Raw genomic sequence first — 27,996 nt, forward strand, 5'->3', positions numbered from 1 at the left:
TATTTATATATTTGATTTGAAAATCAAATCATGGTCCCTTAATTCAATAGTATTCACTGTATTGGCATTTGCATGCAACATTTACTTGAACGGTTCAACTAGATGGACGTGTTCGGTTCTTGTTTGGTTCTTTACTGTATTGCTGTTATTTATGAAAAACTTGTAAAATTATACATAGTTATTGTAATCTCAATGATATTTTAACGATTTCGCGCCTTAAAGATCAACCTATAGTATAATCTGACACAATAAATTGTTTTTCTACAAAATACAATAAATGTAATAACTTTCAAAAGTTATCAGTATTTTTCAGCTATTTCTTACAATAAATGTTTTTCTTTTCCTGAGAATGTTGAAACAATAGGAGGTATGTATCGAAACTGTTTATCAACAATGGATAATGTTAAACACATTGCCTAATCAGTTGATACAGAAGATCACTGCGAACGTGACGCAAACTGTTTCAGTTCTTGTCCAATTAAAATCCTAGAGCGGAAGGAAACGTTAAAACTTTTCTTTTACATATTATTTCTCTGTTAAACTTGATGTCATATTTTATTTTCAAGTATATAGACTAAAAAAATACTAACTGAAGTGTATTGAAATATTAGTACCCCACAGTCAACTATGAAGAATTGTGTGTATTGGATTATAATTAATTTGTCCTTGGTTTTAATTGTGGAGACAGGTATGTAATTTTTTTTTAATTTATTTTTTTTGGTTTTTTATTTTTCTCGATTGTTTTTTTAAGGATCTTTTTCTGTTGTCAAAGTTCAGAAGAATTCATTAGCTAAATTAAGAAAAAATTTATATAGAGTTGAAAGCATATTGAAATAAAAAGAAGGGAGATCGACGCCTTTAGACTTATGTTCGAAAATACAGACAATATATTTGTTTATTTGTTTAATAGAAACTATTGTTAATAGTTGGACACATGACGATATTGTTATCCAGCTGCGCGTCCACGAAAGCAAAACTTTCGTTAAATAGTTCAATATTCCTGAATAATTTTAGCGTGTCAATGTGATGACAATTAAAGAATTAAATATGGTTGTAATTGTTTGTTATGAAATACAGTAAATATCCAGTCATATTGTCAAATCAAAAACATTGAAATTAGGTCGAAATTATCGTTATTTATAAGGGAAAATATATGGTTTAAATCATTTTGATTTTCCTTTGAGTTCAGCATTTTTGTTATACTTTTTATAGTATATTACAATTTGTTTAAGCGTTCTCAGGAGCGTTTTAGTGGTAAATGTAGGTTACAAAATCGTTATATACCGAGTTTGTAAAACGGAAAAAAGTTTAGATTAGGTTCGTCGGATATACAAATCGTATACGAGTTAACTTTGTATATGAGTAATTTTTCGAAAAGAAAAATTTTAAATCATCTGTACATCTATGATAAACAATGAAATGTTACCGGACTATTTTTTTTTTAGAATTGTAGGAGATTTAGAATAGAGGATTATTTTGTTGTTGACACCTTATGAAATAGACACTGTCTTTTTATCTAAGAATGTCATACATCAATTGGTATATGGCCATGTCTTTGTACTTTGTGTAAGCATAATAATAAATAATCTATAATCAAAAGTCATAACCTATCCAATATTTTCACATGACAAATTATGTTATTGTATTGACTTTAATCAGGAACTCTCTAAGCTAAATATTTGACAGCTAAGAAAGTATAAATGCCGAAACTAAAGAAAAGCTAAATGACCAAATAACACTAAGAGTTATAGCCATTCCATTTACGAAGCACATCTTCTTTTAGACAATAGATTTTTCGATAACCAATGCAGACCATAGCAGTTATAGTGATCTAGTATCATTCGACAAATCTAGTTTATCCATGTCAGTAATTTCGTGTAGAAAAAGAAAAATAAATCATTGTTTTAATATAAAAGATATCCTGAACTTCAGTTATGAATTAAAATAATGATGGATAAATAAGGGGTGAGGCTTCCCTACTGTAAATTCTTTCAAAATGATTGTTATTAGGCTGACATTGAGTAAGACAAAAGATAAAATCACAAAAAATTCTGAACTCCGAGGAAAATTCAAAACGGAAAATCCCTGATCAAAAGGCAAGATCAAAAGATAAAACACATCAAACAACTGGACAACAACTGTCATATTCCTGACTTGGTACAGGCATTTTCAAATGTAGAAAATGGTGTATTGAACCTGGTTTTATAGCGCTAAACCTCACTTGTATGATAGTCGCATAAAAATCCATTATATTTACAACGATGCGTGATCAAAACAGACATAATAGTTAAAATTTTCAAAATAGGGGTACAGCAGTTATCACCGTGTCACAATCTACAAACAAATATTAACAAAAAGCATATATCAAATTTAACAACCACCTTTATGGCTTACTTATTTTTGTATTTTAAATCTACCCTTAAAGGATTGAAATATTTGAAGTCATGTGACTGAATGGCTAGGTTCACACCAATATACAAATATTCGTATTTTTTAAAAAAAATATAAAACAACACGTTTAATAATTTATTGCGTCCGAAGCGCTTTTCTGGATTTACCTTCATCAGGAACGCTCAAAGCCAAACATTTGAAATCCGAAGATGTATAAGTACCGAAAATCGTTGAAGAGCTATATGTTAAAAATACCTAAAATAAATAGCCAAATTCATCTAAAGCCAACTTTGCCTGAGGGAGTTGAAACCTTAGTTTCATAATAATTTCAAAATTTATAAACGGACAATTTAGTAAAATTTGTTTAATCATGTCAGTACCGAAGCACTGACTACTGAGCTGATGATACCCTCGGGGACTGATAGTTTAATTTATCAAAAGCTATCAACATCTTATACTAATTATTTGGAAAAAGAGGTAAAAATTCACGGGAGCCATGGAAGTCCTTTCGAGCTGCTACTCAGAATTGTTAAATTGTCCCCAGTGTCTGAGCAGAAAGTTGACGAACCAGGGGTATGTTAAAGAACGTCTCGTCCTTTTTTAAAGAAATTTTATCGAAAGATACCACGATCTTGTTGTTAAATATTCCGTATCAACTTCATAAATAATAAACAAGGGTCTTTTGTAAATTATTACTTTACTTTTAAAAGTCTACTTTGGATATTACTCATTTGACATGGCTCGGTACTTATACATCCCGTCATTGTATATTGTTATATTGTAAATTTTTGTATTTCATTTTTGTTAATGTGCTTTGACTATATGCCTTTTTGTTTTTTGTTGTTGAAATATTTTTTTCTTTTTATGTATTGATTAAGATTAGAACACAATTTGGGCTGCTGTACCCCATATTTTTGACATTTTTAGCTATTATGTCTGGTTTTTTTTTTTACAAAATCGTTGTCTATATAATGGAATTAGATGCGACTGTCATACAAGTGAGAGGTTTATTAGCTAGAAAACCAGTTTTAATCCACCATTTTCAACATAAGAAAATGCCTATATCAAGTCAGGAATATGACAGTTGATATTCATATGTGTTCTAGCTTTTGATTTTTGATAAAAACAGCTTAAAAATTGTTTGTCTATTAGAATTGAAACTAAAATTTCTATAAAATGTCAAAAAAAAAAAATTGATGAAATTAGCATTTAACAAAATTTTATATTAAACAAATCAGAATATTATCAAAGCATTAAGCTGTTAATACACTTGGGAACTAGAAATCAACCATGCAGTAGTATTTCTATCGTATACTAGTAGTATTCTGTTGCACCTTTCACTTTATGCATTGTCTTTCGTATGAAGTAATTTGCAATGAACCTAGTTTGCTGAATGGTTGTAGCGTATTCTAAAATCAACACAAAAAGGTGTATTGTAAGTTGGGTTACATAATATCATTACCCATGACAAATTGTCTTTACTTCTGTTTTTAAATTGTTATGATAACCGGTATTGCAATAACTTTTTGATCCCGACGGTTAAATCGAGAACATTGAAACAACGAAGCAAGTCTTCCATTAAAGATGTTAACGATAAAATAATCATGTATGAGAAAGATTTATGACCAGAAAATGATAAATTTATCATACAACACTTCAAGTTACGCAAAAAATGAAAATGGCACTAATGTAAGTATAGAATTCAACAATTTTACAACCTCAAACGGTTAGGCTATGATAATGGGAAGGGAAAAAACATAGATGACAACTAATAGTTTTTTTCTAAATAAACTGCTGTGCCATATTCTACTTAGAGTATAAATCAATAAAGATTGCAGAGACACGTTTTGATAGATTTGCCGTAGTTTTTCATTTTGAAATTGCTTAATAGATTTAATTTAAAATGACGGTTTACATTTGCATCTTTGCTTCCTGAGACCCACCAGGAACGTATGTTTTAAATAATACAGATGTACCAATTAAACTTTCCAACCTTAATGACCTTTACTCAATTCAACGTCAAAAGTCATCTATGCCCTTTGTCAAATCTAATATTAGACTTATATTTTGTAATCTATAAACTAATTAACAAATGTCTGAGAAATAGCGACTCGTCAAGTTCCCTCACTTAACGACAAGGTTTTTTTTTCTTCTTAAGCTTTCTACATACTTCATACTGGTTTGATTTGCAGTCAAGACGAAGATTACAATAAAGAGAATAATTTCATTACGATTATATGCAGAATACTAAGGACATAGTTTTTATAAATTTGTCAACAGTTTTGCGTGTGTTTGTGACGTGTTCTGTCACGTAGTGCTGTTATTTTAGCGATACATTTTTTAACATTGTCATAAAGCGGGAGGTTTGGCTGGCCATTAAATCAGTTTCAACCCATTATTTGTTCCAAAAATGTCCATTACCAAGTCAGGAATAAGGCAGTTGTTATCAAATAGTTTGTTTCTATGTATGTTGGCGTTTGTTTTTGTTGTATTTCAGTGTTCATGTTGTTCTTTTGTTTTCCTCTTACAAGTGATGTGTTTCCCTCGGTTTTGGTTTGTAACTCGGATAATTTTTTTCTCAATTGATTTATTATGACTTTTGAACACCAGTATAATACTGTTGACTTTATTCATTAACAACAAGTTATTACAAATGTAGGAGTATTTGGTAGAAGAATGATTCCATTTGCAGAAACATTATATAAAAGTTTATCATTTCTAATATTTTGAGGGGGAGAGGGCAAATGCCATGTTTAAATGAAAGATATATAATTAGCTAGCCGTCAGTTGTATAAATGAGCATTAAACTGTTTTTAATAAATTTTAAAGCATGGCATATACTTGTAATTAAGTCACTATTTTTTTCATGGCATACCTCATAACCTGCGACAACTCAACTATATTGTTTGTCTCGGAGAAACCAGACAACGGCTGTTCATAATTTGTAGCTGCACTTTTAACTTTTTAAAAATTATTGTGATAAGTGAATTGCATCCTAGTGACACGCATCCCACCCACATGTATATAAATATCTCATACATTTAGACATGATTTTACTAATAGGTTTACATTTTTAAGTACAAATTTAATGTTTCCGTTTCTAAATATAAAAAAGTTTTTAGATCTTAAAGTTTGATCAACACTCATAGAAAGGACTTACTTCCATAGATTATAGATATTGACTTTATGTCTTACTAATATAATAATACAGTTATTATGTTTAATCCAAAAATAAATTATTTTTAAAAACTAGTTTCTACAGACGTATTAAACTGTCTTACTTTGTGCTAAATTTATACTACAAATCAAAGATAACATTAACTTTACTCACGTGACTGCAACAACCCAGTTATGTTTTTTTTACAGATGATATTTACAAAATATAGAAAATGACATGGTAAACTATTTTCACTTGCGTAATTAAAAAGTCGTCATTCAAAATGTTTTTTTTTAAACGGACGTCCCAAATATGTCGGTTTAATTACTAATGCTTACACTCGTCTGCAAGTTTTTGCTATAACACCCATTTTATATCGATTTGATATATAAAATGGGTGCTATATCAAATCTTTTCTCTAAATTATTGTCAAGCTTTACTCCAAATATTTCAATAATTTGAAATTGAAAATGTTAATGAAAAGTGATAAATTTCCTGGTCCAAAAGACAGCATACGATACTTTAAACACATCGATGCAAGACGATATGGTCCTACATTTGGGTCAAAACTATTTTTTTTTTGGCTTTTCACAAGATCATGACTTTCTTTTTCGATTGTTAATGACGTCTTTACACTAAATCCCTGGATGTGTACATACTGATATTCTAGTCTTTGATTTAGCTGTTATTGGATTTGAACTAACTTTCAACAATAGTGAGCTATCTCTTTGTATACTTTGTATCTTTAGTCTTTTTGTTAGTTTTTTATTTCATTTATTTTTCAATTTATGTCGGGATCTGATAAGTCAAAAAAAGTGTTCAACTGATTTTTATAGTTTGCTGTTTCGCCACTGTCTAGATAGGAGTGGATTGGACTCCAGATACATTCAATAAGTTACTGTCCAAAGTTCGGAACCTTTTATTCAGTGGTTGGCGTTCGTTGCTGTATGCGTGTACTTTTTTTAATGAATCTGGCTGTTAAATTTCTTTATAAAAGATCTGCTCTCAACACCAAATTCTTCAAAGACTTAATAAAAAAAAGAAAAAGAAGAATAGAGAGACAATACGTAAGACTACTGTCGAGGTTCTTGTCATAGAACAAAAACCTACACACGGAAGGAACAATATGAATTCGAGTTTGAAATCTCGATTATAAAAAAAAGCAAAATGTACGTAGAACATGCAATGTATAGGTATTGCAGATTGATATAATCACAATTCAAAGATCACAAGTAAAACAACCGTATCAAAGAATCATTGTAGTCACTAAAAGAAAGCTCTCTGTTCAGAATATACGAATTTAGAAATTGAGCAGTCATACGCACTACAATATACGTCATTTAAAAAAAAAGTCTTCTGACAGTTATCCGAATTATTTTTATATGTTGATAAATGTTTTGTTCATTTGCCACCTTTGTCTATTTCTAACACCTTGGAACATGATTTGTCAGAAGATATGAATGAATGTATATGAAAAACACAATAATTAAGGATTTTCGTTGAAGTATACGAACTAATTAATTTCTTTGCTTATCAGCATTAGATGAAAGCTGTACTGCAATTATTGTTTTTCCGCACAAACAGTATTCATCCAAACAATCATACCATTGTAGGAGTTTCTGTAATAAACTCAATAAGATGTGTATTTGTTCTACTTGTTTATTTTATAATCGTGCAATTTATTACACTACAGTTTGGTAAATTTCTAAAATGAGCACTAAATTATGTCTGTATGAGTGCGATGACTTTTGTTAGTATATGCATCAATCTTTTTGTAAATATTTGTAAAAGTTGACGTAAGACAGAAGCTAATTTCTTTCAACTTGTGCCAGTATTACTAAACCTTTCATTTGTAGTTGAATTTTGTTTGGAAAATGCTGATTTGTTCCTATAAAGTACATTGACTTATTGCTTTGACCTTCATAGTCCAGTACTTGGTTTAAATAGTATTAATAACTTCAATAGTACATCCAGTTTAAGTGTGAAACCTAAGCATTTCTCACATATGTCAAAAACAAACTGTTAAATAATAAGCCATTTACACTGTAACTTAATTCTGACTTTTAATTTACAATGTTACAGTGGACAGGAAAAGGGAAGTTCATAAGTAACTAATTGTATCATTGAGTTATTGGATTTCAAGTTGGCGTTTCCTCTGTTTTCCAAACCTAAGACAATATAAAAGATTTTAATCTCTTTAATCTTTATTTGCCCTTTTATCTATAAATAACTAAAAAGGTTTGTATGACATGTACATCTTATTTTTCAAAGTGTAAAGGCAAATGCAAACTGAATTGTCTCTTTTTTTCGTCTAATGTTGTATATTGATTGCATTCTTCGTTTCTTCTTCTCTTTTTTAAAATCCCAACTCGCATGAAGTATATTTAAACAAACTCAACGAAGTTGCGAAGTTAATGATGTTTTTTTACTAGTCCTATCCATTCGTCATCACTTTGTTGTCGCCGGGATAGCGCCTTCTTTTTTCCCTTCAAAATTATGTAAATGTTTCTGCTAAAAAAGTCATAGACGAGTTAACAAAATAGGAGATTTTTGAGGAGGATGATTTATTAAATAGATATCTAATATCTAATATTGGTACTTTTTCCCGAATAGAAAGTTCTTTATTTTTATCATATTCTTTTTAAATTCGAATTGAAATTCTACTAATTTCAATATCGGATGAGTTTGATCATCTGAAAAAAATCTTAAATAGAGGAACATTTTTGGAGGGAGATTTGTATGATATGTCACTATAAAGTCATAAGAAACGAGTGACCGGTGAAAAATAATGTTCTTCCAATTCTTGAACCAATGCATACAAACATCATAAACTTAGTCTTCTGTTCACGAATTTTCCATTTTTTTTCTTGTAAATTTCGTATAGTCGTCATTTTTTTTTAAATCGGTCAGTGTTGTGAAAAAATGGCAGGTAATTGAAGTTCGTGTTTTGAAGCCGAAGTTTAACGATTGTCACCTGTTTGTCAACAATCGACAAAAAATCAACAAAAAAGCATGGAAATTGAGCACGTGTTTAACATGTAAATTCAGATAATAGTTTATTTTAAGGACATACATGCGTATTGTGATCACCGGATTTTTACGAGATGGGTCACACTGAGGTCACTTTGCATACGGAAAATTTGTCGGGGGAATTGCTTCTTGGAAACTTCTTCTAAATATGAATAAATTAAAGAATTTCCTTCAGAAAAAAGTCTATGTACATAAGTTTTATAATGAAAACTATCCATTGAGTTATAAAAAAAACATATATGCATTAATTTTTTTGATTTGAGGTTTCTTATGACTTAAAGTTTTGTCGATGGTAAGACAACATTAAAGTCATATGAAACGAGTGACTGATGAAAAATAATATTTATCCAATTCTTGAACCAATGCATGCATATATCATAAACTTAGTCTTTTGTGCACGATTTAATCATTTTTTTACGCAAACATATCGTATAATCGTTATTTTTTCTCTCTCTCTCTGTCTGTTATTATGTGAAAACATGGCGGGTAATAATAATCGTGTTTTGACCAATGATAATCTGTTTATCGCAATTTTATCTATTACGTCGTTGTTAATTTCATTGACAACGGGCATGTGCACCCTTACTTTCTAGTGATAATATTTCATATCACTCGACTGTGCTAAGAAAAATTTCGTAACATAGCAATAAAAGCAAGTTGCTAACTAGTAATCAATTTCAATGATTTTTATGCCTCACCTACGATAGTAGAGGGGCATTATGTTTTCTGGTCTGTGCTTCCGTTCGTCCGTCCGTTCGTTCGTCCTTGCGTCCGTTCGTCCCGCTTCAGGGTAAAGTTTTTGGTCAAGGTAGTTTTTTTTATGAAATTGAAGTCCAAACAACTTGAAACTTAGTACACATGTTCCCCATGATATGATCTTTCTAATTTTAATGCCAAATTAAAGTATTAACCCCAATTTCATGGTCCACTGAACTTGTGAAATGATAGTGCGAGTGGGGCATCCGTGTACTATGGACACATTCTTTTTTTCTATCAGTTTTAAGCGATTGGAAAGAGAAATCATGTTTATTCTTTTGATATAAGGTTTTAAGAAAATCTGCATTACTAGAACTATTTTCAACCGTTAACGAAATGTAGGAGTCTCCTATGTTGTGTTGTTGAATATTCTTCTGTAATTGACTAAGCAATTGTCGAAAGACTTTACTTTACCAGCATTATCTTGAGCAATTACAATTTCAACATATCGTGTAATAATTTTGATTTTCTTATGGTTTTGATATCGAGTGAGAGTTTGCGGGATCACATATGCATGAAGTTTATTGACACAAGAGTATACCTTCAACGAAAACATGACAGCGGAAACTCGCGTCATAATAACCATTTATGTCTACTCGCAGCTGCTGTCTGTATATGGTTTTATATCTCAACCTAAATTGCATGAATTATATAACAAAAGACCGTCGTAAACTAAAGAATTTTATTATGTATTATTAAAATACGAATGCTTAACAATGAAACACAATTCTTTTAATTACACTTAAATATTTACAAAACGACTCACGACAGCACCTTCCAGTAAAGGAATCGATTCTCAAATTTTGAATTACAAAAAAGACATTTATTTTAATGACCACATAGGTTTCTTTGATTATTCTAAGATAATAAAAAAAACAAACAATCAGTGACTTAAAGAATGGTTGAAATGAGGTTTTCACAAATTGATATATTTTTATATCCTTTTTTATATAATAAAGAGCATTATGGTCACAATCATAATGATGATATATTACTATAACAACAAAACTAAACTTTTAAACACACCCACTCCGGCAAGTATGATGATACTTTACGCAACACGGTGCAGACAATTGATTACTGTTAATTATAAAATACGTAAATACTTACATCAACAATCTGCAGGGTGTAACGATAACATTTTTTATTCCAATATTTTAATTAATAGAATTCACATAGGAATATACATATCAGTATCAAGAATGACACAAGTGTGTCAATTTTCGTCCATTTCGCGCTATAAAAATTATTCATGTTTTATAAAAATAAATGCATCCTTGGAAATCCGTGTAATGTCATCCCGCCTAATGCATTTGCTTTCATGTGAAAAAAAAAGAAAGAAAGGGATGCAGTACAGTGTATGATGATTACAGACGAGACAACAGATACAATGACGTAAATGTAAGCACAGAGCCTTCAACAATGCACAAAAACCATATCCTACCATAAGCTATTATAAAATGCATATACATGACGAAATTTTAATCAATTCAAAAGAGAAGACATATGGTCTGATTTATGTCCAAAGCAGAAAACTAAAAAAAACAAACAAATGTGATGGATAGCGACAAACGACAACCACTGCATTGTAGACTATTGACTTGGAACAGACACATACAAATGTGATGGATAGCGACAAACGAAAACCACTGCATTGTAGACTATTGACTTGAAACAGACACATATACGGAATTCGGGGGATTAAACATGTACATGTGGTCAACCCTCCCATAACATATACACAGCACAGTGGTGCGACAGCGCAACATAAGAGCAACTGTAAAAATGCTTGACTCGTTAGAACGACACATAACACAAATAATAACTAACTTTAGCGTAACCTTTTTTTAGACGGCATAAACAGTTTTAGTTTGGTATAAAATAGTAAGCTACAATTCTCTTTTCAAATATGCAAATAAGAGTTTTAAAGAATTGTTTGTTGTCTTTCAAAATGCATGAAAATGTTTAAGAGCAACTGAAAGTGACTCTTCAATGCACATTAAGTTTTGAAACTGTAGGTTCGCCCAGAATATTAAGTTAAATATATTTCTTCATTCAAGCTTGTACAAGTGAGAACTGTCGACAGATATGTTCACAGAACTGTATGATGAGCTGTAGTGACTCAGGAGAATGCTATGGTGGTTGTCGACATGGCTGGAAAGGACTAAGTTGTGATCAAGGTACGCCTAATGTATATACTAATTAACATCATTCATTTAAAGCTTTTCTTGTTTTGTTTTGTAAGTCTTCTTTTATATTAAATTATAATGAAAGCATGACTAAAAAAGCAGATGCGAGGAATTGTTTTTGTCCGTTGTTTGGTTGCTGTCCTATTAGCGTATACTTCATATCATTATGTATTCATATTCAACAATAGCTAATTGTCCAAACGCATACACTAGCTAAAGTCATGAGTTAGAAGCTTTTCTTGTTTTGTAAGTAACATGATTTCAAAGATGTGGTAAATAGTAAACAACAACTCAACGAAAGACATCTAAAGGTTGAAATACGGTCTTCTATATGTTATATGTTATTGGTTTTGTTTATTGTTTGGATGCTGTATTCATATTCAACAATAGCTAAGTGTCTAAACGATATTTAAAGATGTAAGTCGTTTAGTATAACTTTTTCCTGGTAATAAAAATACAGATATACTTTTGACGAAATGTGATAAAAGTTGATCTTTTAAAGGATCAGATAAAACTCTATAATAAAGTTGTTGTTGGGAATTTATTTTTAAGATAATATTTGTACTTTTGCTACATTTATGTGAAAATTCGATTCATTTGCTGCAATGTAAATGTGTCTGTCTGACCTATTGTATATATATTTTTTTCATTATTACAGCATGTGATGATTATACCTATGGACCAAACTGTGGCCGGAGCTGTGGTCACTGTCGTAACGACGAGGCTTGCGATGTCAGGACGGGTGTATGTCGGAATGGTTGTGTCGCTGGTTGGAGAGGACAACTCTGCAATGAATGTACGTCAAAGTAACACAATAATGGGCATTCCCGTTTGAATGGTTTTACACTTGTCATTTTTGGGCCCTGTATAGCTTGCTGTTCATTAGGAGCCAAGGCTCCGTGTTGAAGACCGTACCTTGACCTATAATGGTTTACTTTTATAAATTTTGACTTGGATGGAGAGTTGTCTCATTGGCATATCTTCCTATATCTAATGAATGTACGTCCGTGTTAATAACAAAGTTACACAATCGTGGGAAATTATGCAGATGTTATCATAATGGCAAACATGATCCTTGTTACGAAATAAAAACTCGCATTATAGAAGATATAACTCCCAAAATAAGACAGTTTTTATCTTTCAGTAGGATCAATTGTATTCTTTTGTTTAGTGCGTCTTGAATAGAACAAGACAACTGTACGAAAGGTCCCGATGTCTGAACTTCTATTACAGGGAATTAAGTCTTTGATCAGATGTTTGGCGTTGTCTTCGTTGTGCTTTATGTGTTATAGGTCAAATCCTGTTTCTAGTATGATAGTATCCCAACCCATTTTCTTATATTTAGTACGTAGATAAACTTAATGACTCTGTTATGAGTTGCATGTAATTAATATTTCAATCTTGATAAATTATTATGCAATTTATAACGTGTTAACTGCAGAATATAATAAAACTGATTTTATAATATATGTTTATTAGATAATGTTCGCGTTAAATGTACACAGTTGTCACATAAAACATATTTTGCTGCCTAAAATTGTCTGTTGGAAAACTGAAAATAGATTAATAAACATTAAATGCATCTTTCATATCTTGATAACATGAAAATTTTGACAAACTGGACACTTCTTCTTAATATGCACTGTTGAGATGTTAAAAAATGAAAAACTAGGTTATTAAAGTTATCATGTTATCTAACTAACTTATCAAATATTATGTATGCTAAGTACAAAGAGGGCTACCAATTAAGTCTAGAACTATGCATACATGACTGTGGTAGCATCTTGGTTATTTTTTATCAACAATTACTCAATTTCTCCGAAATATAGATGAGGAGCCTTAGAGTCTTTATAGATCTTTATATTTTTGATTTATCTTTTTTATCAGCATGTGCAGCGTTCACGTTTGGTTTTGATTGTATGGGAAGATGTGGCCACTGTAGACAGGACAAGAAATGTAATCTGATGACAGGTCATTGTAGCTCAGGGTGTAAACCGGGGTGGACAGGCGAAAGGTGTGACCGTGGTAAGTCTTGGTTATTCTTTCGGAATTTTATTTGGCTTTTAAGTTTTTCTATTCGAGCGTCACTGATGAGTCATTTTGAAAACGAAAAGGACTCCCGTCTAGCGTACACAATTTCAGGGCTCTCGGTCATAAAACTTTACTCAGTACTCCGAGTACAAAATAAGTGCTCGAAACACAAAATCCAGCATTTTGATTGGTTGATTCTCGAGTCTGAGTACAAAATCGTGCTCGAAAGTTTTATGACCGCAAGGCCAGGTCTGACCTTTTTGAAAATCTGTTTTATCGATGAAAACAACAATTTCTGACAATAATACAACAAGATATAATAAGATAAAACATTTTAAATAAAACAACAAACGAGAACAGGGCACCCACACTACTTCAATAAGTTAAGGATGCTATGCCATTGGCGTTTACCAATATCTAGATATGTTTTTAAAACTGGAGGCTATTTAGCTAAAATATTAGCTTGATAGAACAAGAGTCACTAAGTTCTGAGTAAAGACTGTAAATACAAATCACAAATAGCTCATCTGGACAGAACCTCACCAAGAAGTTGAACGTCCAAAGCTGAAGAGCATTAGCATAAGACGTCGACAAACGTTGCAACCAGTTGTTTTAAAAACAGACATAGCGTGGAACTGTTTGAAATTTGACTATAAGGAAAAATATCATAATGAAAATACGAAAGACCATTGAAATGTCATGAATTTAAAAAGTTTAGCGTTAAAGGCATTGCATATGTTATGGAGACTGTGTTATAGAGCACAAACATTCAATTTGGTACATACGTTATGTCTGCCCGTCTATATATATTGGTACAGCTGCTTGTGATCTATCAATATCTAATGGACACACCCGCATGCTTGCCACTATTCAATAAGCGGCCATTATAGTAAAGTTGAATTTGCCAGTTTTTGATATGCCTTTTATGTTTAATGCATACGATTTGGCGATTTTATTGGAAAATCTACCAAGCACATAGATTAAGGATAAAACACTATTGGCATTTTAACATATTTTTTTTTCTTTTAGAATGTGAACCTGGTACTTTCGGAATAGATTGTGCTTTGACGTGTGGGCGTTGCTCTGGTAACGGATCATGTGACCACGAAACAGGATACTGTACCAATGGTTGTAGAGATGGCTGGTTAGGAACTAAATGTAATAGAAGTAAGTACATTGATTTAGCGTACATCGGTTTGTTTCAATTCAAAGTGAGGCTCATTGCTGAAGAGTGTTAAAACGACGCAGTCAAAGAGGTTGCAGTGATGAAGAGAAAACAGTCATTGCAAATGAAATTAGTAAAGACTATTTTCTCTTACGCAATATACTATTATTACACTAAACTCTAGTGTGTTTGAAAAATGGGCTACTTTTTGCATCAAAATGACACAACAATACAATAAAAGGTATACTATATAAAAACATTTTTACCATAAACAGTATAATTATATAATATATGGAAATACTATTAGAATAAATTCATATATAAGCAATATTAATGTAACTGACACTAAATCATAATAAGAATGCAATATTTTTTAACAGAGTGTTCTCCTGGTTATTTTGGAAAAAGTTGTCATCAGCATTGTGGAAAGTGTGTCAATGGAACTTGTAATCACGTGACTGGTAAATGTGGTTCTGTGTGCTCTGCAGGCTATAATGGCCATATGTGCAGCAATAGTAAGTCCAAGTTTAAATTTTCACAAACTGTTTAATAGATGGTATAATTACAGATTTGTATGATGCATGTACATTAAGTTATATTTTTATTGTTTATAGCAGATTTTTTTCTGAATATGATACAATGCAGGAAACTTGGTTTAAAGTAGTTGTCACTTTACCTTATGATATATTTCGCTTTTTTATATCGTTGCTTAAAATTTAATAGTTATCGATTTTGATAACACCTTTTACAGTCAATAACAACTGTAAACTTTTGTGAACTATCATATTTTACCTTTGTGAAACTTCTTTTAATTTCTAGATGGCAAACTATTAAGATCACAAAAGAGGTACAACTTCGATGGAAATTACTTTAAATTATTTTAGATTTGTCTTAAATTATTATTCTTCTTACTATCCAGAGTGTACTAATGGAACGTATGGTGCAAACTGTGGCAGTACATGTGGACAATGTCGTGATGATGCAGACTGTGATCCTATCAGTGGCATGTGTACGTTTGGATGTGATCCAGGGTGGCAGGGACTTAGATGTCAGCAAAGTGAGTCAATCTAAAGTAAACATGCTATAGTTGCTTTTGTTTGAAATTTAATCGTTCTTGTTATTTGAAATATTTTTTTGACCGGCATTCTGCATGCATACTCCATTTTTCAATAACATTAATGATACCAATTTTATTGCAACAGAGATGTGTCTAATCAGTGATGCTCGAGGCCAAAACGTGTTAAATGTCCAAAACAAAATACAAACTTGTAGAACAGATAAAACCAAAAAGGACAAAAAGTAAAGCCAAACCCTAACAAGTGTTTCTGTGATTACTGTTGGTATACATTATAAGTATGCAATGTAGCGTTACTGTCGGTAGAGTGCACTTATTATTACCTTAGCTGTATTTTGAAAAGCCTTTCGAAATTTTGATTCTCTCCAACTTTGTATACTTTAATTAGCCTTTTCACTTTTTTTCAAGCGTCACTGATTAGTCTTTTGTAGACGAATCGCGCGTCTGACGTACACAATCAAAATCGTTTTTATATCACCATCATATCTGGTATTTAGTTTTCCTCGAAAAATCACTTCACGTGAACTAAACAAAAAGCAGTGCTCTGGATACTTGGACTTTGTACCTTCCTGATAATGTTTCTTTCGGATCTAGAAGAATTTTTGTGTGAAAATAACATAAATGGACTTGAAACAGTATCAACGCATTGCCAAGAACATATTGGACTATATTTACAAATTTTTATCTTATTTTATGCAGATGACACTATCATACTTGCTGAAACAGCAAGTGATATGCAAAATACATTAGATATGTTTGAATTATATTGTACTCAATGGAAACTTTCTGTGAACACAGATAAGACAAAGATTATGATATTTTCAAAAAGAAAAAGCAAAAGAAACCACTTACATGATTTTAAATTATATGGTTCTGATATTGAAATAGTAGATTTTTATCCTTATCTAGGCTTGCTGTTTAATTGTAACGGTAGATTTACAAATGCCAGAAAAAAATTGATAGAACAAGCAGAGAAGGCACTCTATGCTCTCTACAGAAAAATAAGGAATTTAAATATTCCTATTGATTTGCAACTAAAATTGTTTGATTCTTTGGTTGAACCCATACTGATTTACTCTTGTGAAATATGGGGTTTCGAAAACATAGATGCTTTAGAAAGAGTTCATTTAAAATTTTTGAAAAGAATTCTTTCATTAAGAAGCAGTACTCCTAATTATATGGTGTACGGTGAAACTGGAACGTATCCCTTGAAAATTAAAGTACGATTACGAATTTTATCATTCTGGTCAAAATTATTGTTAAACAGCACGAAATTATCAGGATTATTATACCAATTTTTGTATAAGATGCATAATTCTGGAAATATTGTTTCTAAGTGGATTAATTGTATTAAATCTACATTAGACAACACAGGTTTAAGCTATGTATGGAACAATCAATGTATTTTAAGAAATGTTGACATCAAAATATATGTTAAGCAAATTTTACAAGATCAGTTTATTCAAAAGTGGTTTAGTGATGCTGAAAACTCTTCTAGAGGTGGATATTATTTACTGTTTAAACACGCTTTTTGTTTAGAAAATTATTTGGTAAGATTAAAAAAAGAAAATAGAATATATATTACCAAACTTAGATGCTCAAATATCAAAATTCCACTAGAAACTGGTCGATGGCATAATATTCCAAAAGAGGAAAGACTATGTACTTTGTGCAAAAATAATTGTATTGGTAATCAGTTTCATTACTTATTTGTATGTCAAAATGACGAGGTTAAAAAATTAAGACGTGCATATATCCCAAATTACTATATTGTTAACCCCTCAGAATATAAAATGAAAGGTTTGATGTCTTTATGTAATGTAAAAGTCTTAAATAACTTGTCTATTTTTATCAAAAAACTTATGAAATATCTATAATTTTAATATATTATCACTTACATGTAATCGACTGGCTATCTCAGATCCCATTATTATAGCTTTGAATAATTATCACGTGTTATGTATGTGTATACTTGTGTACAGAGAATTAGGTATAATGAACTATGTATGTATATTTCTTTCTATCTTGTTCACCATTGTAAATTATTACTTGTATTATTTGTCTGCCTCTTGTTACAGTGTAAACTGTCTAGAGTGTTAATAAAAGTTGAAAGTTGAAAGTTTAATTTCATATTTTATTTGACAGGTTGTCCTGCCGGATACTATGGTAACGCTTGTATATATAGATGTGGATTCTGTGCCCCAGGTACAACATGTAACATATCTGACGGGTCATGTGACCAGGGATGTGAGGTTGGATACACTGGTTTACGCTGTCTTGATGGTGAGTCTTTAGACCAATTGCTCATATTGTAATGTCTCATTTTATATCATTTCAACGTATATAAGTTTGTAAAAGTAAATTCAAATGCACTTGGTACAAAATTATGAAATATAATATTTAAGAAGGAATTTAAAATATTTCAATCATGTATTCGTTTTCGGTTAACATTCAATAGTCTATTACGCTGGTTTTTATTTTCAGAAACTGGAGAGAAAGCCAAACTAGAGATGAAGAACTTGATAATACCAGTTTTAGTTTCCTGTATTGGTGTCCTTGTAGTTTTGTTCACAGTAACATTGGTGTATTTTATATTCATACGTCCACGCCATGGTAGACTGTTCAGTAGATTCTACAGGCTAACTACAGTAAGTGTTCGGTATTGTCAAGCTTGGTTTGTATCTAGATTGTATAGCCAATATTTTTTGCATGGCAAGAAGTCTATATTTCCTTTATGCAGCTTTTATTTTTCTAATGATAGAGATTTAATGGGGAGGTTCGAGATCTCATGATCAATGTCCGGAACTTCGTCCGTATATTTTTCTTGTCGTATATCTTTATTTTGTATGCCCCACCTACGATAGTAGAGGGACATTATGTTTTCTGGTCTGTGGCTCCGTTCGTTCGTCCGTTTGTCTGTGCGTCCGTTCAGGTTAAAGTTTTTGGTCAAGGTAGTTTTTGATGAAGCTGAAGTCCAATCAACTTGAAACTTAGTACACCGGTTGCTTATAATACGATCTTTCTAATTTTAAATTTTAAATTAGACTTTTGACCCCATATCTACAGTCCACTGAACATAGAAAATGAAAGGGGGAGTTTCAGGTTAAAGTTTTTGGTCAAGGTAGTTTTTGATGAAGCTGAAGTCCAATCAACTTGAAACTAAGTACATAAGTTCCCTATAGTATAATCTTTCTAATTTTAATGCCAGATTAGATTATTACCCAATATCACAGTCCATGGAACATGGTAAAGGATAGTACGAGTGGGGCATCCGTGTACTTTAGACACATTCTTGTTGTTTTTTGATTTTTGATTTTTTTAAATTTTGTGTTGATGACCAACCTTTGGTACATTTTGTTTAACTTATTTACAGTTTGTCTTTAGGTTTCGGGATATTTAAGAGCTTGACACATAGTGTTAAATCTTGTCTGTTGTTTAAGAATGTATATGGATCTTAAGACGAGATCAAAAGACGAATGGTGACATACAATTAACCTTTCAAAATGACTACCTGAAACCGTGTTTTCTGTGTTTTTGTACTGTGCTGATCAAACTAGAGATTTGATTGCCTATGGGAAACTTTCTACTAGAGAAAATTGTTTTGTTCCTGTATAAGAGCGAGAGTACTTTCTCAAAATGTATAATAGATTCAAGACGACTGCAACGGGTTATAATAGACTATGCATGATATTCTGCTGTTACTTTTATGTTATCAAATTACAAGTGGTTTGCTTATTAAATTCTTAGACCTTATAGTCTAGTTTGTAATAAATAAATTAAAATCTACTACCAAACGTCTTGTATTATTAAATAGGATTAGACACGATTTTATTGTTATCCTTTTCGTGATTCCATAATGTTTTTGTCAAAAATATCAAACATAAATTAATTAAACTTTCATTTACTTCAAATGGATACTTAAAATGTATCTTTGTTCTAAAAGTTTTAATAATTGAAAAATACCATACCATTATATAGATGTGCGAAAAAGGGAGATAATATATACATAAATTCCACTTGTAATCTTTATTTTGCTTTTTAGAAGTGTTAAAGTGTTTGCATAATTAATTTTTGTAATAACATTTATGTAAACGGCAGTTACTATTTCAAGAGTGTTAAAAAGTCTTTGAAGTTTTGATAAGTTGTGCTGTTATTGAAGCATTAAAATTACGCTTTTTCTCCACATTACTTATAATAATTGATTGCTGTATTTGCCAGCCGTCACAATTTTTCAATTATAAAAAGCAAAAATTAACCAGATGACTTTATAAAAGAGGTAACCAAAAATTCTTAGACCTTATAGTGTAGTTGCTATACTATATATGAAAATATTAATTTTCGCGAACCATTTAGGTCACGGAAATTCCAAAATATGGCTTCAGTAAGGAGAGTTGTACCAATAGTGTGAATACACAGAACCCCCATCCAATTTATCTTTAGCAAAAAGTATTCATCATTTTCTATTTTATATGTTCTAACAATATTCCATTTTTCTATAGTTTCGATTCAAATGTTCCAAAATCTGAGTTAAAATAGGTCGAATGCCCCAAATAGACATTCCCTGATTGGTTGAAGTACTGTGGCTTCGATGTAAAGCATATATATAGCAAGCCTCAATGTAAAGCACACGCTTCACAGGAATAAGGAGAGTTTTACAAATAATGTGAATACACAGACCCTAAATCCAATTTATGTATTGCTGAAAATAATCGAGTGTTCATCATTTTCTGTTTTGATTCTGCTAACAATATTGCATTTTTCTATAATTCCGATTTAAATATGTGAAACCCCGCAATACAAATAGATGGTCTCAATGATGTAATCGCAATGCAAAAAAAATCCGTTAATATGTTAACATCTTGAACTTCGACCCTGGTTAGTAATAAATAAATTAAAATCTACTACCAAACGTCTTGTATTATTAAGTAGGATTAGACACGATTTTATTGTTATCCTTTTCGTGATTCCATAATGTTTTTGTCAAAAATATCAAACATAAATTAATTAAACTTTCATTTACTTCAAATGGATACTTAAAATGTATCTTTGTTCTAAAAGTTTTAATAATTGAAAAATACCATACCATTATATGGATGTGCGAAAAAGGAAGATAATATATACATAAATTCCACTTTTAATCTTTATTTTGCTTTTTACAAGTGTTAAAGTGTTTGTATAATTAATTTTTGTAATAACATTTATGTAAACGGCAGTTACTATTTCAAGAGTGTTAAAAAGTCTTTGAAGTTTTGATAAGTTGTGCTGTTATTGAAGCATTAAAATTACGCTTTTTCTCCACATTACTTATGATAATTGATTGCTGTATTTGCCAGCCGTCACAATTTTTCAATTATAAAAGCAAAAATTAACCAGATGACTTTATAAAAGAGGTTACCAAAAATGCAGTAACTTGAATATGTTTTACCACCAACAAATGCGGATTTAGAGGAGCCGGGGTCCACTTCCCTCATTTCTAAAGTGATATATATGGTTTAAAGCATATACTAACGTACTTGAACAAATAGTGTTTTTCTTTTTAAACTGGACCATTATCATTTGTGTGAACTCTTAGTCCTTCCCTTTACAAGAAATTATTATAGTTTGAATTTTGCACTTTTCATTAAAAACACAAAATTTTCATTTTTTCAATAAAAAAAAAAAAACATTTAAAAAGAATAACAAAAACTTTCAGAAGAAAAGAGTTAATATCTAACAGTGTTTTATAAAATTTTCCTATATTAACAGGCTTTAAATTAGTGCATAAAATGAGATTGAATTGAGTAATATTTTTGTGAAATCAAACATCTATTAGTAATATGGAGCCAACATTTTTAATCATACATCATATTCGTTAGACTAAACTATCTACTGAATCATCTGCAGTTCTATATCGCCGTAACTAACAGAAATAGGTTTTGTTGCCAGACGCATATGAAAAGCTTAAGGATATTAGGACCTTGAATATAGATTTACACAGCACTTGCGTTATAAGAGTTAAAGTGGTGTATACAATACATTTCCCTTCATATTTCTAACCTTATTTTCGTACATGTTTTACAGAGAAGCTATCAGGATCCAGAAAGCCACATTTATGAGCAAGTAGTATGTGGGCCATGGGAACTTAATAAATATAATCTTGTATTGACCAATGAGAAACTAGGAACAGGACAGTTTGGAATGGTTAAGAAAGGCTATTTCAAGAAAGATCGAGAGCACAGATTACCTGTAGCTGTCAAATCTTTGAGAGGTGAGTTGGTTTTAAAGAACCACGATGCCGTCTTATTTTCTATGTTTATTAAATATTTGTATTTGATTAATTTGGTTAGTTATTGTTCGATTTGATTCAATATTTTTAAGTCATAAATTTAAATGGATCTTAATTTTGTTTTTAAATGTAACAAATAAGAAAAATATAATCATATGTGAATGAATATTTTTGTTACTTTGTAGATAATGCCTCGGAGAAAGACAAAAACGATTTCATGAATGAATTGAACATCTTAAAGAAAGTTGGACAACATCCTAATGTCGTTTGTTTGGTTGGTGCTTGTCATATACAAGGTATTAATAATTGAAATTACAGCTGGGTTTATAATAAAAAGCTTTAATATTTTGTACTTTCATGAAGGAAGTAATTTTGTTCCCTCTTTATTCGATAAAAGTGCTCTAGTACATATGTATGTGTTTCATTTTTGTGATATTACATTATTATTACTTTTTTTTAAATCAGTTTATCAGTTAAGAAATTATCTTTTTTTATTACTCTTATTTCTAACAGTTATTCAGTACTTCAATTTATGAAACTCAAGGTAAACATGGTGGTTAAGTACATTTGGCATTTATTTGACAAAATATTATTGCACCAACTACTTACAGTTGCTTTCATGTGTACCTTAAACAGCAAATATGCAACTAAAACAGCATTCCTGTTGGTAAGATAATGGCCTGAATCAAAAATAGAGCTTTTTGCGAATATAGCTGAACAATGTCACTGCGATCTCCTACAAATCAAAGGCCATTTTGGTACATTTAAGGCGCATGTACTGGCAAAATATGAAAATAATTGGCCTTGGTTAATAAAAGTAAGACTTGGTAACTTTTATTGAAATTCATGCTTAAGATTTTGAAGAGCATCAAATGCCTTTGTAATGACATAACAATTTACTTATCAGGCACGATGTACTTAGCCATGGAATTTGTTAAGAATGGAGACCTACGATCCTACTTGAGGAAACAAAGAAAAGCTAAACATAACCTGTATGCTAATACGAAGATTATTTCTCCAGTACAACAAACTATGCTCCTTAAATTCGCTTTAGATGTATCATCAGGTCTCAATCATTTGGCTGACAAACAGGTATATTTGTGCTCTTTGGTCGGCTTGTTGTCTCTTTGACACATTCCTCATTTTCCATTCTCAATTTTATATTTATCTTAAAAGCTTTAAGTATTTTGAACTTAATGACCGTAGTAAACTATACACAATCAAACTATATATCTGAGCAAGCGTTGTATCATTTGGTTATATGAACAAAGTACTGTTCTTTAAATTTCAAATGTCAATTAGTAAAATCATACTTTTTCTTCAACACCAAGCCAGTAAAATATTTTAATATTTTAAAAATCGTGCATGTTTATCTTCAATCGCTTAAGTTTGATGTATTAACTTTCCAGTACTCTCTTCTGAAAACTTAAACATGTATTTTTAAGCCTTGATTTTTGTTGCAGATTATTCATAGAGATCTAGCAGCTCGAAACGTTTTACTTGATGAAAACCTGACTGCAAAGGTTGCTGACTTTGGTTTGTCCAAACATGAAGACACATATGTAAAGACTTCAAATGTAAGTATGCCTTACATCTTGTTTAATTCATATGCAATGTGGTTATAACGAATAAAGATTTTATAGATGAAATGTAACCTTTCGTTTTGTACATAACTTTCAGTTACATAGTAAAAAGTAAAATCAAAAAAATACTGAACTAAGAAGAATTTTTATTCGGAAAGTTTATAATCACATGACAAAATCAAATAACAATACACATAAAAAACGAATGGACAAGAACTGTCATATTCCTGACTTGGTACAGGCATTTTCAATTGTAGAAAATAGTGGATTAAACCTGGTGTTATAGGGCTAACCCTCTCACTTTGATGACAGTCTCATCAAATTCCGTTATATTTACAGTAACAGCTCGCAATTGAAAGGTTGCATACTTCTAGTGTTTCTATTATAGTTAAAATTCAAACTTTTTTGTAGAAACTAATAAATATGAGTTGCTATCCATTTGTTTGATGTATTTAAGCTTTTGATTTTGTCATTTGATTATAAGGACTTTCCGTTTTGAAAGTTCCTCAGAGTTTGGTATTTTTGTGATCTCACTTTTTCCAAAATTCTTCAAACGCATTTTCTGTTTGCATGTGCTTTTGACGAGGATATGAGCTATTGACTTGATTTGTTACAAACAACATATGGACACGCTTACAACTGTCGAATTAAGTCTGCATATCTAAGGTCTAAACATGAACAAAAATACAATGAGCTTCCAAACCAAATGAAATGTACAAAGATTCGTTTGATATAGTTTTCTATTAATCATAACCAATAAACTGGATATATATTTAAATATTTCAGACACGAGTTCCAGTACGATGGATGGCACCGGAATCTTTGTTCAATGCGTTGTATACAACACAGAGTGATGTGTAAGTTTAATTGCCACTGTTTTTCTTAAACCAAGTTGACAAATATTTCAAAAATGTGTGCTAGTGATTTTTCTGTTTGTATACATTGGTTTTCTTATAGTGATCAACGTCCTTCGAACAGTAAGAAAAGCAAAGTTTTTAATCAATAATAAATAAAGGCAGCAGCAGTATACCGCTGTTTGAAGTCATTAATCGATTGAGAGACAACTAGGGTCGAAACGGTGTTAAAACTAAAACTGAGGGAAACATCAAATATAAGATTGATTGATTAATTGTTGGTTGCTTAACGTCCAGTGGCAAATATTTCATGCATATTCAGGACGACAACTAGTTCACAATAAATACAATAGGTATATATATATCTCAAATATAAGAAGAAAACAACGAAACAACAGAAAAACTAAATGCAAAAAAACACCAGCAAACAATGCAACACACACAGAAACGAACTATAAGATTACAATTACCGTTTTTCTGTCTTAGTACATAACATCGTCAACTTTTGTTTAAACAGTTGCACATGCAGACGCCGGCTGTCATGTTGTAAAGTGAAATTGCCAATATTATTTGTAACTTGTACATTGTAACTGATTACCATAGGTAACAACTGCATCATATTATCTTTCAGTTGGGGCTTTGGTATTTTATTGTGGGAAATAGCTACTTTGGGAGGAACACCATACCATGGACTTGATACACAACAAATGTGTAACCTGTTAAAGCAAGGATTTAGAATGAGACGACCAGAAAATTGTGATCCTTCATTGTAAGCTATCTATCATTATTTCATATTTACAAAAGCTTAACATGGATGTCGACCAATATGAGCTTGAACTGTTGTGAACTGGTTTAACAGCCCATTAAATTGTTGAACACAATTTAAGATTCGGGCACTGCCATATGCTCATTTTGTAAGTTTTGGGAATAGTTTCATTTAGAACCTCAATCGAAATTTAACAATAACATTACGTACCCTGACTTTAAATCATGTTTATGCATTATATTTTATACATAATTATATGCCTTTATATTTTTTCAAATTCGAAATTGCACTTGACTTTGCAAGTGGCTACTTCCAAGATTTGAACTGGCAGAACTTTGAAATCGTGGAATGACATCAGATAAAGCCAATATTATAGTACTTAAATAGTTTTGCACACAATAATTCTGGAAAATAATTTTCACATTATATATTTGAACAGGTATGCCATGATGCTACAGTGTTGGAATGAAAAACCAGAATGTCGACCATGCTTTTCTGAATTAATGATGAGACTTCAACGAATGTTAGATGACAGCCAAGTAAGTTTGGTGTTTTTATTTTTTTACATACTTAGTTTGTTTTTATAGTGATTGGTATTATAACACAATGTCGACTGCTGCACCGCCTATTTTTGACATTTTACCTATTATGTTTGTTTATTATGTTCACACATCGTTGTCTTTATAATGGAATTTTAAGTGACTGTCATACAAGTGAAAGGTTTCGCTTGCTATAGAACCAATTTAAATCCTCAATTTTTTACATAAGAAAATGTCTGCACCACGTGTCAGGAATATGACAGTTATTATCCATTTGCTTGATGTGTTTGAGCTTTTGATTTTGTCATTTGTTTACGTACTTTCACTTCTACAACTCTCCTCTGAGTTCGGTATTTTTGATATTTTACTTTTTATAAACCTATTAGGTAAAAGAATGTGAAACATTTTATGTATGCTCCTTGTTGTTTCTGTTTAATTGTATGATATTGGTTGTAATCCAGTTAAAACTTATTTCAAAATTGCTTTAATGGGTAGAAAAAACTTATTGACACTTTGGTGCCTTCCAACTTAACAAATAATGCTCCATTGATTATATCTGGTTTAACATACAAAGGGCATGCTACTTTGTATGTTTTGACTTTTGTATTGTGTAATATGACTAATTTCGTCTATTTCTGTTTGAAGGTTTACATGAATATTGAAATAAATGAAGGAAATCATTATGCCGAAATAAAATAACAACAGTCCAGCAAACTAGCTTATCAAATCAATTATCATAGATGGACCAATATTACCATCCAGGCTGTACATGAAACAGTGCAGGACCGACTGTAGTAACATGAAATACAGCTTTGTTAACAACCCAACACATAAACAGTTCAAAGAATGCGTCAAAGTTGTCCGACTGTTCAAGGATTGGCTGTAAGGAATCAAGTATTTCAACATGACCATCAAAATAGACCTAATATCTTATACAAAATGTATTATAGAAATCTAAAACCTGGACACCATTGTATGTTACAATGGAGATTTCTGATTGAAATTTCTGACATTCATTTATTTACTGCTTGTATAGAATTTCTTATTTAGAATATTTATGAGCTTTGCAAACATTTTCGTTCTACTAGTATTTTCATTGTTAATCATTTCTCTTCACAAAGAAAGACTAACATTATGTTTATCTCATTCTATAACAGTTCCATCATTATCCTTTCTAGAAATTTAACAATCTTCCTATTGTGTTCTGCTAAAATATTACTTATTTTTCCTTTACATTTTTATTTTTTAGTAAAATATATTGCAATCAGACCCTTAGCCAGGTCTCTGAGGGGTTATTTTGGTTTAAGATTCATGAAGTCTAAATTTGATAGTCCAACTTCTAATTGAATCTCAACGTTAATTGTCTTTTTTGCCATTAAAGGGGTCTACAAACCCCTCAACTCCCTGGCTATTAGTATTGTATTGTTGAGAAAAATTGATCAGACACAATTTTTACAATTTTGTTAAGATCTTCTCTATGTGCTCAATATTATTGATTTGTGTGTAACACCACTTTCAACACTCTTGGGCTATTTCGTAGCAGTCAGTTTTGATTGATGTTGGAAGCTGGAGTAAACCACCAACCTTCTGTAATTAAAATTGTAGTGAAGCGCGATTCAACTCACAACCTCAGTGTTGACAGGCTAGTGATACAGTAATTCAACTACTTTGACCACTCAGCCACTGATTGCTATCAACAAGCTATTTATAATAAAAGTCATGAAATATGGGAAATTATTTAATATTTTTCAGAACTTCAGATTTCATTTGTTAAAAATACAATAACTCTAATTACGAAATCTGATTTGATCATTTTGATGTACATCTATTCTAGCTTGTATGCAACTTTGAAGAAATAGTGTTAGTCTAAAGCGATATCTGCGTGTTCTATTACAGAAAATACCTCAAAAATTAAGAAATATACTACTGGTATATCATTTGCAATTATAACAGATGTCATGCTTTGGATCATGTTTGTTATCATAAAAAATATTAATTGCTTAGTATTTAATAATCATATTTATTGTATATTTAGTATTTAATTATTGTTTAAATATGTTATTGTATATTTTACACATTCTAGTTTTATTGTTGCCATATCTTGTTTTGTTACTTTATGTAAAATATTTGTAAATATAAATAAAGTGCTGGTCACTTATTAGATGTTAAATAAAATATACAAGATAGAGTTTGTG

General features: G+C 30.9%; 1 protein-coding gene across 1 annotated transcript; it reads left to right on the plus strand.

The window, feature by feature from the left end:
- Nucleotides 1-465: 465 nt before the first annotated feature.
- On the plus strand, nucleotides 466-27,989 carry LOC139481458 (angiopoietin-1 receptor-like). The gene is made up of 17 exons (XM_071264818.1): nucleotides 466-688; nucleotides 11,395-11,514; nucleotides 12,182-12,319; nucleotides 13,411-13,548; nucleotides 14,584-14,721; nucleotides 15,100-15,234; nucleotides 15,639-15,776; nucleotides 17,940-18,077; nucleotides 18,279-18,442; nucleotides 21,855-22,041; nucleotides 22,245-22,355; nucleotides 22,967-23,151; nucleotides 23,523-23,636; nucleotides 24,429-24,499; nucleotides 25,128-25,265; nucleotides 25,702-25,801; nucleotides 26,447-27,989. Exons 1-17 carry the CDS (start codon nucleotides 628-630, stop codon nucleotides 26,498-26,500), a joined length of 2,130 nt encoding a protein of 709 aa, XP_071120919.1. The 5' UTR covers nucleotides 466-627; the 3' UTR covers nucleotides 26,501-27,989.
- The last annotated feature ends 7 nt before the right edge of the window (nucleotides 27,990-27,996 follow it).

This window comes from Mytilus edulis, chromosome 1 (genome assembly GCF_963676685.1).
Source record: "Mytilus edulis chromosome 1, xbMytEdul2.2, whole genome shotgun sequence".
In the NCBI taxonomy this organism is placed as follows: domain Eukaryota; kingdom Metazoa; phylum Mollusca; class Bivalvia; order Mytilida; family Mytilidae; genus Mytilus; species Mytilus edulis.